This window comes from Centruroides sculpturatus, unplaced genomic scaffold (assembly GCF_000671375.1).
Source record: "Centruroides sculpturatus isolate CEXI.00-Female unplaced genomic scaffold, Cexi_2.0 scaffold1644, whole genome shotgun sequence".
Classification (NCBI taxonomy): domain Eukaryota; kingdom Metazoa; phylum Arthropoda; class Arachnida; order Scorpiones; family Buthidae; genus Centruroides; species Centruroides sculpturatus.
Window position 1 is genome coordinate 34,391 of NW_019385784.1, and position 12,005 is coordinate 46,395.

The 12,005-nt window shown below is 34.6% G+C and overlaps 1 protein-coding gene across 1 annotated transcript in view; it reads left to right on the forward strand.

The window, feature by feature from the left end:
* LOC111642108 (tRNA wybutosine-synthesizing protein 4-like) overlaps positions 1 to 10,592 on the forward strand; it is a 32,473-nt gene extending 21,881 nt beyond the window's left edge. The window contains exons 12-13 of the mRNA XM_023388387.1: positions 4,185 to 4,317; positions 9,626 to 10,592. Of these exons, the coding sequence (XP_023244155.1) occupies positions 4,185 to 4,317; positions 9,626 to 9,787 (295 nt within the window). The 3' untranslated portion in view covers positions 9,788 to 10,592. The remainder of the gene's footprint in view (positions 1 to 4,184; positions 4,318 to 9,625) is intronic.
* Positions 10,593 to 12,005: the final 1,413 nt, after the last annotated feature.

Consider the following 12,005-nt stretch of genomic DNA (forward strand, 5'->3'; position numbering starts at 1 on the left):
GCAGAAAAGAATTATTCGATGACAGAAAGGGAATGTCTCGCAGTGATATGGGCAATCCACAAATTCCGGCCCTATCTCTTCAGTAAACCATTTGTTGTGGTAACAGATCATCACACGTTATGCTGCTTAGCTAGACTAAAGGATCCCTCGGGAAGGCTCGCCAGATGGGCCTTATGACTTCAAGAATATGATGTTTCCTTCTGTTATAAAAGCATATGAAAACATAAAGACACAGACTGCCTTTTGAGGAATCCTATTGAGGACGACACTTTTACGGCGGCTGGCTTAGTTGCCACACTCACAAATGTCGCTGCTGATCAGAGGAAGGATCCAAAATTGGCAGCAGTAATTCATGCTCTTGAGAGGTCTGAGCCTATCAAAAAAGAATTTGAACTTATCAATGGCTTACTTTGTAAGAAAAATTATGACCTGACTGAAAAAAGATGGTTACCCGTGATCCCCAAGCACTTGCGCCTGGATGTCCTGTAACATTTCCACGATGCCCCTATGGCTGGTCACTTAGGTGTCACCACAGCCGAGGATTCGTGACAATTAGCTCATGTATGTACATTGATGGCCCAGCAGAAAGATTGAGGATGGCACAATGCTTCTCATTGAACCGTATCGTATAACCCTGGTGATCTTGTGTGGATATTTACACCTGTGCGCAAGGTGGGTCTGTCCAAAAAGATCCTTAAGCATTACTTTGGCTCTTACAAAATCCTTCGATGCTTATCTGAGGTTACCTATGAAGTCAAGGATTTTGATCCTATGTCCAAGCGAAGGAAGCCAAAGGATACTGTCCACGTCCTCCGCATGAAGCCCTATTGTGATCCCAGTCTGCAAGACCCTGATTCTACCAGTAATGATGATAATCCTGCTGTCAGTGCATCTCTAAATGAAAGCAAGGTGCTGTCTTTTGGGGGGAGGGTATAATGCCGTGGGCTGCTCTTTCCACCGTGTCATTCATGATGCAGGGGTTAGCGTCTTCGCCTATCGAGCGCAGGTCTCAGGTTCGAACCTCGTTGATGCAGGGTTTTTTTTGTGTGTATGTTCTCCCAGTCTGAGAACACATGGTAATTTGTTAGCATTTACATATTTCTACCATGTCTCCATAGTATATAACCGCGAGCTCTCAGGTTGAGGGTCTTCTTCTTGTTCTCATACTGCAAGCTGCAGTAGTTGTACGTTCTCTGAGTGAATAAATACCCCTTTGTGTTGCTAACAACTGGTTGCCATTTGTTTCTGCAACAATATATTTAAAATGTATATAAATAAAATACGACAAAGAACAAATTAGATTGAAATACAGAAAAAAGAAGAAGAAGAAATAATTAAAATGTTTATTTTAAAAGATTATCCGAAAAATATGTTGAATAAATGGTTTGTTTATCATTTTTCAGTTTTTCAATCAAATTTAATATATAAGGAGAAAAATTTTGTTAAAATAACTTATATTCCAAAGTTGTGTGAAAGAATTAAAAAAGTATTAAATAGTACAATTAAGTTAATACCGGAAAAAGTAAATACAACTAAAAACATTTATGTTATAGAAATGAAGAAAATGATATAACAGAAGAAAAAGGAGTAGTGTATTCCTTTAATTATAATTGTAACCCAGAAAAAACATATATTGGTGAAACAAAAAGAAAATTAAAAATAAGATTAAATGAACATATTCGAGCGATCAGGGGAAATTATTCAAATTCAGTAGTAGCGGAACCTGTAATTCAACAGGATGTGAAATAGTATTAAATTCAGTAAAAATAAGGAAAAAAGAAAAAAGTAATTATAAACGCCAACTATACAAACATATTAATATAATTAAACAAAATACTGTAAGGTCTCTTTTTATGCGGATTATTTTTATGCGATTTTGAAGTTGTGCGGTTTGTATTTTATCCAAAAATTTCTTGGACAAACATACATATAGGCTTGTTTAGGAAGCCCGCGTATAGACAGTCTCCAAAAATCGTGGAACGCTCAAAGCTCACTCCATTTGTTCCACTGACATATAACGTTTATGGATGTAAAAGGACGGCTAGATCTACCTTAATCGCTTTAGTTCCTAGCAATTTTTGATATAAATGTAATTAAACAAAAAATACTTAAAACTGAAAAAAAACGAAAGAAATGCGTTAATTTTGAAGAAAAAGCTTCAAAGTTTAACTTCCTTTGTCTTGCGCTTCTGTGAAATTTAACACCCATGAGTCATTGTTTACACATCTGGATGACCTTGAACACAGCTGGAGTTGGATTTCCCGGGGCATTCTCATAGACGTCGCGGGAGGACAAGGGTTTAAAGTAGGGTGAACACTAGCTGGCCGTAAATCCATCGCCTTTACCGCAAATATCTATTGCAGAGACAGTCTCTTCTGATGGTGAAGGTGATTTGGAACCACTTCGCAAATGGTGCAAACCATTATCAGATAGCGATAATGATTAAAAAATGTAAAACTATATTACTTTTCAATAAAATAAACTGAATTAAGTTTGAATACAAGTTTATTTTAAGCTTTTATATGAATTTCTTTCAGACATTTGAAGTAATTTATTAAGCAGCCTATTTCTTTTAATTTCTGCAAACTTTTTTATGCGGTTTTAAGTTAATTTTAACTCGTTTTGGTTTTATGCGATTTTAGAAAATTACGGAACGTATCCCTACTTTTTCAAGGCAAGTAAAGTCTTTTTTTATGCAAATTTTTTATATGCGCTTTTCTGTAGAACGTATCCAACGCATAAAAACAGATTTTACAGTAATAGAATTAATAATAACACCGGAAGAGAAATACACCAATCATGGAGAAGATTCATAGAGGAAGGGGAGAGTGTGTTATATAAAGAGGATGATCGAAATAGGTTGAGACGAAGTGTAAGTCAATAAAAACAAGAGGAGATGTAAGTTTTTGGAATAGAGTTTAAATGTAAAAAAAAAAAGTGATAAAGTTAATGTTTAACCCAATAATTTATGTTTTAATATAGGGATTTGGTTAAAAAGTTACTGTTAATAATGTTTAAAATTAATTGCTTGGTGGAAATCGTAATAGAAAGAAATAACCCCGAAACTGTAAGAATTTTATATTTTGTCGGTAAATTTTAAAAATTATTGTCGGTAAATTTTAAAATGTTTTATTGTTTTTAATTTTTACGTAGAATGTGTCATATAAATACCTGCTGATAAGTGACAAACAGGTCTGAAACGCAATGTTAACATATATGTTTTCAGGTAAATTAAATAAAACAATTTTGTAATCTGTGAATCTGAGTTGCAGTATCTTTAAAGCCTGTTTAATAAGTCCTGTTAATATATACATACTAGTGGATGAAATATTATTATTTTGCCTGAAAACTTTTACTGTTTATCACCTACTTTTAAATTTTAAAAGAAGGCTAATAAAATTTCTTTTTTCAAAGTAAAAACTAATACTTTTATTAGTAATATATAAAAATTCAATTTTAATGAATAAATTAACCTAACAAGTATTCAAAACGATGACCTTAAACATCGATACATTTTTTATTGTTCAAGAAAAGATTGGCAATGAGCTAAAAGCATTTCCTTGGGAATTTTTTTGCAAGCATTTCATATTCATTCATGCATGTTTTCTGGGGTGGTAGGTACTGTACATCTTTGTATACCTCTCGTTTAAGATATTTTTGAAAAAAAGTTGAGTGATATTAAATCGAGCAATTTAGCAGGCCAAGACTTCAGACCACCATGTCATATCCAATGACTAATAAACATTTTTATTTAAAAATAACAACTTCTTGATATAAATGTGATAAAAAATATATATAAGTAAATCTGTTATCCTTCTGTCTTCACAACAAACACATTTTATTTTAAACATACACATCTGAGTACTTCCTTTTAGAGGTATTTCACTTTTTCAGGTTAAATCCTATATTCTGTATATTAATTAATAAAAAAATAAATTTTATTCACTTTTAATAATTAAAAATTCCAGGGCATGGCACAGATGTTTTTCATATCAGCTGAGTAGTCTCAAATAAGAGGTCAACTCCTCTGTAAAGACTATTATATTGTACCACTGAGGTGTTAAAAAGGACAAAATGTGAAGACATTTATTGTTCTTCCAATTTGGGAATATATTTTATATATGAGTGTCATCTTGGCCATTTTATTTATTTATTTATTTAGTTATTATGCTTTTTATCTTTAGATATTCTCACACATCTCATATCTGGAAAGAGAAGTTGTTACTGTTGGGAGGAGTGAACATTTTTTCAGAATTGTCTCCTGGAGTGGCTGTTGTGGACCTTCTTTCCCTGAACGTATGCGAACTGAGACTTCCGGTAAGTTTTAATTAAATGTTGGCAATTTAAGCAGAACTGAAAATTGCATATTGTCACACATGGTAAGTTACTTTGGTGCTGTTTCATAAAAGCATGATATGTTGCAGTTTTTGGAAGAGTGAATCTACTCTGATAGCCTATAGCTGCTTTCACACAATCCAGGTGTTTGCCCATTTGGGTATTTATCCAGACAGGCAGTGCTCATATGTTGTTTTCAGATGACATTTAGATTTCATCCAGGTATCTCTCCAACAGAGAATCTTCTTTCCTCAGTGAAAGTGAGCAATCTATTGTTCTAATACAATAGATAACATGCATAAGAAAATTGCTATGCTTTGTCTGTTACAATGTAGATAGAAAAAACTAGTGCTGGAAAGAAGTAAGAAGTAAAAGATTTGCAATTGAATATTGTTCCAGCTTTGCTGATGTAGTTTTGATAGAAAAAATTACAAAACTGTTTTCTAACTTCGGTTTTCTACCATACAGCTTGTTAGAACTGGCAAGGCAGTACCATGGAGCATGAGCGGAAGCTAGTCGAAGGAATCAATGATTAATCATCTGGACAGTGTGAAGACATGCATTTGCTTCAGTGCTCTGGTGAAGACATGGGCAAATGTTCATGTCGGGCCTCAAGGTTGGTAGCAGGGAGATTCGGGGGCTTTGTCATCTGGATGGACTTTCATTGTGTTTGTTTCTTTGAAAAGTCCTATGCCTTGCAATACATTGCTGCTCATCTGGCAACATTCAATGCCTGGGCTTACCTGTGGTGGCAAAACACCCAGATTATGTGAAAGTGGCCTAATGTCATTAGTCTCCTATTAGCAAGTACAGTGGGTGATTGATTAATGAACATAATCCGTTCCAAGACTTTGTTCTCTATCCGAATTGTTTGTTAATTGATTATTGATTTACCATAGACTTTTATGGAAATTTGATTAATTCATTCTGGAGACCCCAAAAAATAAAAAATATAAACAAACATAGTAAGAAAGTATATATGTAATAATAAAAATACATATATACACAGTCTTGCATTTTTATTAGTCATGTTTTTTTCTGTTTGTGGGGATTAAAGAATCTGTCTAATGTTGATTGCTTTTCTCTTTTCAGGATTTTTCAAAAGTAATTAATAACATTGTAATTGTAGGGATCCCCAAGCCTATTAACCTCAACCTGGTTTGGATGCCATTCTAAGCATACCATTGTTCTGACATCCTTTCAGTTCTTCAAAAGATGATTAATGCTGATATCTGCTCTTAAACATTTTTTTCAGAATAAAATGTATTTTGTCCCGTCTCTTGGTGTTCTTCATTCAAGAGTTCTTGGTGTTCTTATGTCATCAGATCAGTTTCAGGTTCCATTATGAGCTCTTCAATGTTCTTTATTTCTCAGATTGATTTTTGTTATTCCTTAATCTGCTTGAGTCTTCTTGATTATACAGTATCTTTCTTAGATAAGATTGAACTGTGGCCTACTGTAGACCTGTTCAAGCCATACTGCCCAGGAACATCAGACATCTTCTGTCCACTCTCTACCTTTGCTATTATACTCTCACCTTTCGAAAATAAAAACAGATGCAAAACTTAACGAGTGCCCGCCTGACATTCTTGCGAATACTATAAAAAGAATTGTTTCTGTCAGAAAAATAAAAGGCTGGAATTACAAGTGAGAGTTTCAAAGTTCAAAGGAATACTATCTGATCAGTATATACTGGGTTGAGTGTCAATGTTGGCATCTCCCATGCTCCAAAAAGTTTCGAATTGTTGTCTGAAGATAAGGGAAGACCAATCGGTATTCATTACTTTACGTCACTTCTTGTTGTGTTTGTTCTGTGAGGTGTTCATTATCCGAACATAAAAACGTTTCGCAAAAGTGTTTGTTATCCGATCACCCATGTATAGTAGTACAATTATTCCTTTAACACTTCCACTATTATGTGTGAGATCTGAATAGGCCCTGGGTCTAAATTAATAATTTTACAATAATATTAAATTTTCATTATAAAATATTCTTTCGTTTGGGTGAGAAAAATAATGTTTTTTCTAGCGTGGGAAAACAGCTAAGAGAGTCACTTCCTTCCACGGAAGTTAGAACATCCTCTGTTTTTCCATTATCTGCTAAAAATCTCGCTTCGGTGGGAACTGTTTACCCCTCATTTCATCCCCTTCCCATCCGTCCACGTGGGAAAATCCAAACACGATGATTGGACGTAGATGAGAAGATATATGGCATGTTCAACTGAATTCGGGGAGTTCATCGACAGACCTGGAAGAGTCAGGACTCCACACTTATTTTTCCTGACGGCCAATGCCCTTAGTCGAATCCCATAGAATAAATCCAGAGTTAGTGCTTAGAAGATATACTTTAATTTTGTGCACATCTCGACCTCCCATGGAATGAAGTTTGAGAACTTTATAAAGGAAGTACCTTTGCGTACAGAGAAGAAGGCAAACTACAACTAAACCAGGTTGTATGTTTAATAGCGATATTGTAAGCTCTCTCTCTCGATCGTGTATTGGTTAAAGGATAAGGTCGTATATCTCCCGACTATATCTATATATATTGTGATTTGAATTAATTGTCTCTCATTCGTTTGCTTATTATACTGGTATTAATCAGTTAGTGTATAGTCATAATTATATATATGATTGATTAAATTTATTCTTGTTTATTTGTTAAAGGATGTCTCATTATTATTATCCCTTGAATCAGATCTACGGCATACATTTCACGCGTGTTTATCCGCGTTATGCAAGTAGATAAACTGGTGTCGGGAACCTGACATTGGGATAGAGACCTCACAGTCTTTAATCCTCATCAAGCAGAATATTACAGCCCTTTTATGAAGATTGAAGATCGGATCTCGTAATCCGAAACTTAGAGAACAGATTTCGGATAATCTGTGCTGATTAAGTGGTACTAACAATCCTAAACGGAGTTGTACCCCTGGCTACTCTCACACATGGTTGCACATATGGTTTTTAACTTTAACTTGATTGAAAGGTTGAGGTCACCTCATATCCCACATATATTTACCCCCATTAATTGTTTTTGAAGTATTTCAAGTGAATCTGATAGTGTTTTGAGAGCATATCAAACTCCTGATGAAAATAATAATACTTATTAACGCTTTACATTAAGGCACATTTATCTATAACAAAATGAACTAGTCTGTTGCTATGGAGATTAAGTGGAGTTATTGTGAAAGGAGTTCTGCTGAAAATAAATAATGGGAAGGTCCAAGGTTTTCTCAAAGGACGGGCAAATGATTTTTCACTGTTTTTTGGGCATGAAATAAAGCTGTAAGAATATCTAACTTGTTGAAGGTCATCATAGAGCTAAATAGTGACACTTCTTGCTAGCTAGGTTTTCTATGGGTCTCTACTATAAACTCTGTTATAAGCATAAGGATTGGCTCTTCCAATTCTCTTCTAGCATTGCAGTTGATAATGATCTATTAGATGACAGAGATTTTCTATTGTCATTTCTCTTCTACTTTAGTGTGATGCTTTCAATTACTGTATTGGAAATCCTAAACAGGGTATCTTCTTTACATTGCAACCTCTGCCCTTAGATAATTTCCCAAAACAGCCACAGACACTAGTTTCCCTGTTTATCTCTTTGCCCATTCCTGAATGGTACATCTGTAAGTGGTGTCATTCATCACAACTTCAACATTTCATCAGCTGTTTCTTGATGATTTTTATATTCTTCAATCTCTGTTGTATCTTGTTAAGTTTATTGATGACAGAGTATTTGTGCCCACAGTGACCGAGTGGATAAAATCACCAAACACTGGTAGTTGGTCATGTGTTCACACCTCATCAAATAGGCCAGCCATGGGGCGTTTTCTGGGTTTTCTTTACATTTGAAACAACTAAATAGGAGCCAGTTTCCTTTAAAAGACTTTCTGGGAGGCATCCCCCTTGGCAGATCACCTGTGTTGCATTGCCATAAACAAATAAATCCAAACTTAGACAGAGTTTTGTAACTTTGGATGATTAGAGGGGTTCTAATCAAATGGTCTTTCTTTTTCATCCACTCAACTACTTCAACATTCATAACATGCACCAGTGCACTTTTAAGGTGTTTGTTATCAAAGGCCTTGCAGCATAGTGACATTCCTGACAGCATCCATTGAATATAGTAGCACCAATCTATACTGTATCTCGTGGACAATACAGGAAGGTGAGTTGCAAGATCCTTTGAATTTTGATGGACAATGTTTCATCAGCCTTTTGTTATCTGGATGTGAATTGTTGTTGTTATAGTCCTGACTGTTGCCAAAACTATACTGGTGTGTTCCAAAATAGGTTATTTTCTTTACCAGAATCATTAGTAGAGCTTTGGCAGCTTCCCCATAAGCTGGAATGCTCTTGTCACAGAGTTCCAGGTATTTGCTTTAGCTACTGTATATATAAATAATAACTAATCTGATACATTGTCAAATTTTTATTGGGTTTGGATAGTTTGTTTAGCTAGTGTATTGAATTGGTTTTATAGTGACTCAAGGTTGTCCTGTTTTTTGTTGATGTCTGACATTTGGCTGCATTATTTAAACAGGAAATGATTTTCAGCATATCGGCTTGACGACTGGATGGCTGCATGGTAAAAGTGGCAGTCTACCATTCTGAGGACCTGAGATTGAATCCAGACAGGTCAAAAAATCCCCAGGAATCTATTGTGTTTGTGGAATGGCAATGATTCAGCAACACGGTCCATATGGATATGTTGGGCCTTGTCCCTCACCACCCGGCCACATTTTTTATTCACAAAAGCTGTGATAGCAATTTCTTCCTCTATAATGGTTGTATTTTTCTTGTACTACTATAACGTACCTTGTTAACAGTGGTGATTACTGTGGCTGTTGGTTCCCAAGAGTTAGTGATCATTTTGTCTAATTTGCCTTACCTGCTCTTCCATCTTCTGAGTCCAGACCATTTAAGTAAATCCTGCTTCTGACAAATGTTGCAGTTTTTGAATGGAAAAAAAACTATAAAATAATGTTCAACAGAGAAATTTGTGTGACATTTCCACATTTTATTACTTCCAAAATAAAATTTTCAGTAAGTCTACAGTGATAGGTTAGTGGAACATTATTCAGTTTTGGTACAGGGGGTAATAATAGTGTTTGCTAGAGAATAAATTGTTAGGGACAAGCAATATTAAAGATTTGACACTCAAGATGATCGAGACACTTGCCTGATGCTCCAAGGAATCCTAGCAGATCCAGATGTGATCTCAAAATTATTTTAGAAACAATGAATTTTTTGTATTGTTGGAGCATTGACAATCTCTTTTATTTCAGATTCAAGATCCAGAGAATCCAGTTCTCTTGCACAAACACATCAGCGAACTAGTCGAAGAAACTGGAGAAATCATCATACTGGGTGGCGGAGGAAATTGCTTCTCTTTTGGGACCCATCTGAACAACAGTCCGATTATTCTTCCCGTAGAACAATTTTTATGAGTTTTACGAGTTAATTTTGAAGGGATCAACAAATCAATCTGTTTTGTAACATTAGGAGAAACATTACTTGAATCATTTCATTGATTTCATCACTAATTGTACATTCAATAAAGAAATTCTCAAAAAGTAAGTTCGTTTATCACATTAACATGAAAATTCATTGAGGGTCCCTCAGGTAGAATCAAAAATAGTTATAGTACTGTACTCTTAGTTAATGATTCTTGAAAACTCACTAGTTTATGATCAATACAAATTGATATAAAACAATTTTGTTCTTCTGGGTATGAGCACAGAATATATTCTACCATCAATAATATCAAAGGTATAAACAACAAATTAATCTTAATATTTGAAAATTTAAAGTTTCTTAGCTTTCAAACTACAGAATTTTATAGGATTAGAATTGTCTTACTTAATGTTACGTTCACACTGCCAATGACAATGATGTGTTTGTTGCCAAAGCATTTACATTGTCCAGTAATTTTCATGTTAGTGTGTGCATAATTTACATTGGGCTTGGTATTACTCCACTAATTTTTGCATTTTAACACTAAAATGTTCTTTGTTTTAAAAATGGATTTGCAGACAATATGTTAATTTTTGATGCCATTTCTATGTGAGATTGCTACGTTTAACTATAATTCTCTTCCAAGTTGTCTTACCTCTCGATTATTCTTCCTTTGACTTCTTTTGTCTAATACAGGGCTTCTTAAACTATGGGTCGCGACCCCATTTGGGGTCACTTAGCGAAATCTTGGGGTCGCGAGATTTTAATGCAAAATATTGAAAATAATTTGTGAGAGTTTGAAAATGGCATGCTTTGTGTCACTTCTGGTGCAGCGAGACAACGATTCAGCAACACTGTAGTGTGAACTAGTGTACTGTTGTCGCTTTTCAGTGTATTCAGTTGTCTCTGTTCCATTGTAACACAAGAGTGAACTGTGGTAGTACACCATTATTGTTTTTGCAAATTTATATATATCTTTATTTTATATTTTTTGGGTTGTGAAATAAATAACAATCATAAATGGGGTCATGAATAAAAAAGTTTAAGAAGCCCTGCTCTAATATCTTCTTTTGCACCTCTCTTCAACCTGTACTTTGGTCTTTACTTTCCAAAAAACCTCCATTATGTGCCACTTAACATATGGAGGTCCCATAAGATTATAATAGAAAAAGGTACAGATGAATATGAATTTCTCAGCTCTATGTTTAGATGCAAATATATGTTACATATAACTTACAATACTGTATACTACAGCATATTTCTTAAAACACATCCCCATCATTAATGTGCGTTACCTGTACTTGGTCTCTTGCACGACAGTTTATAGTGCATCAGTTAACATAGAGTAAACCTACTAAGAGTCAATGATTTTCTTCAATCAGTAATAGTCACTTTAAAATTTAGAGAAAACTGGAACAAAATGACTGAAAATATTGTTAAAATTTTCCAGATTGTCTTATAAAATAAATTAATTACTAAACTCTAGATATAAATGGAAAGAGCATGTAAAGAAAATGCACAAAAAGTTTCCAAAGAGGGCAGTTTGATATCATCCAACCAGTAAGAGAGAGGAAGATCATAAGTGTCAGATAGATGAATTTTGAATGGGCTTGCCCAAATCAGTTTTACAGATGAATTTTCTTTATGTGATATATTAGCATACTTTTACATGGCCTGCCTTTGCTCAATACAGATAATCCAAACTTATATGTCATCTGGCAGACCTGGTAAGATCTGATCTGACACAGCAAGATAATTACATTGTCTATTGATGCTGCAACTCTAAAACCCAAGTTACAAAGTGGCAGATAGATTTTTTACTACCTCATCCAGTTGGTCATTTTATATGAGACTATAAAACTCTTCCAATGTAATAAAGATTATCTAAACTACAATGATACATGTGAAGTGTGTGTAACCCAAATTGTAATTTTTGAAAGTTAAAAATGACTCGAGAGACTGTCCTTCACTAAAGGTCTCGAGTTATGGAGTCTGATCCAGAAATATCAAGTCCCTTCCCACACTACTCTGTTGCCCCATTTTGGGTTGGCAGAATACTTGATGATTGGAAAGATCAGTGTTGCAACTTACATGTTGACCATCACTAATCTGGAATTGTTGGGACCTGTAGAGTGCTGGGTTACCAACGGTTAGGTTACAATATACAACCCAACTATCTCAGCTTATCTTTAAAATATCCTGTAAATTAGA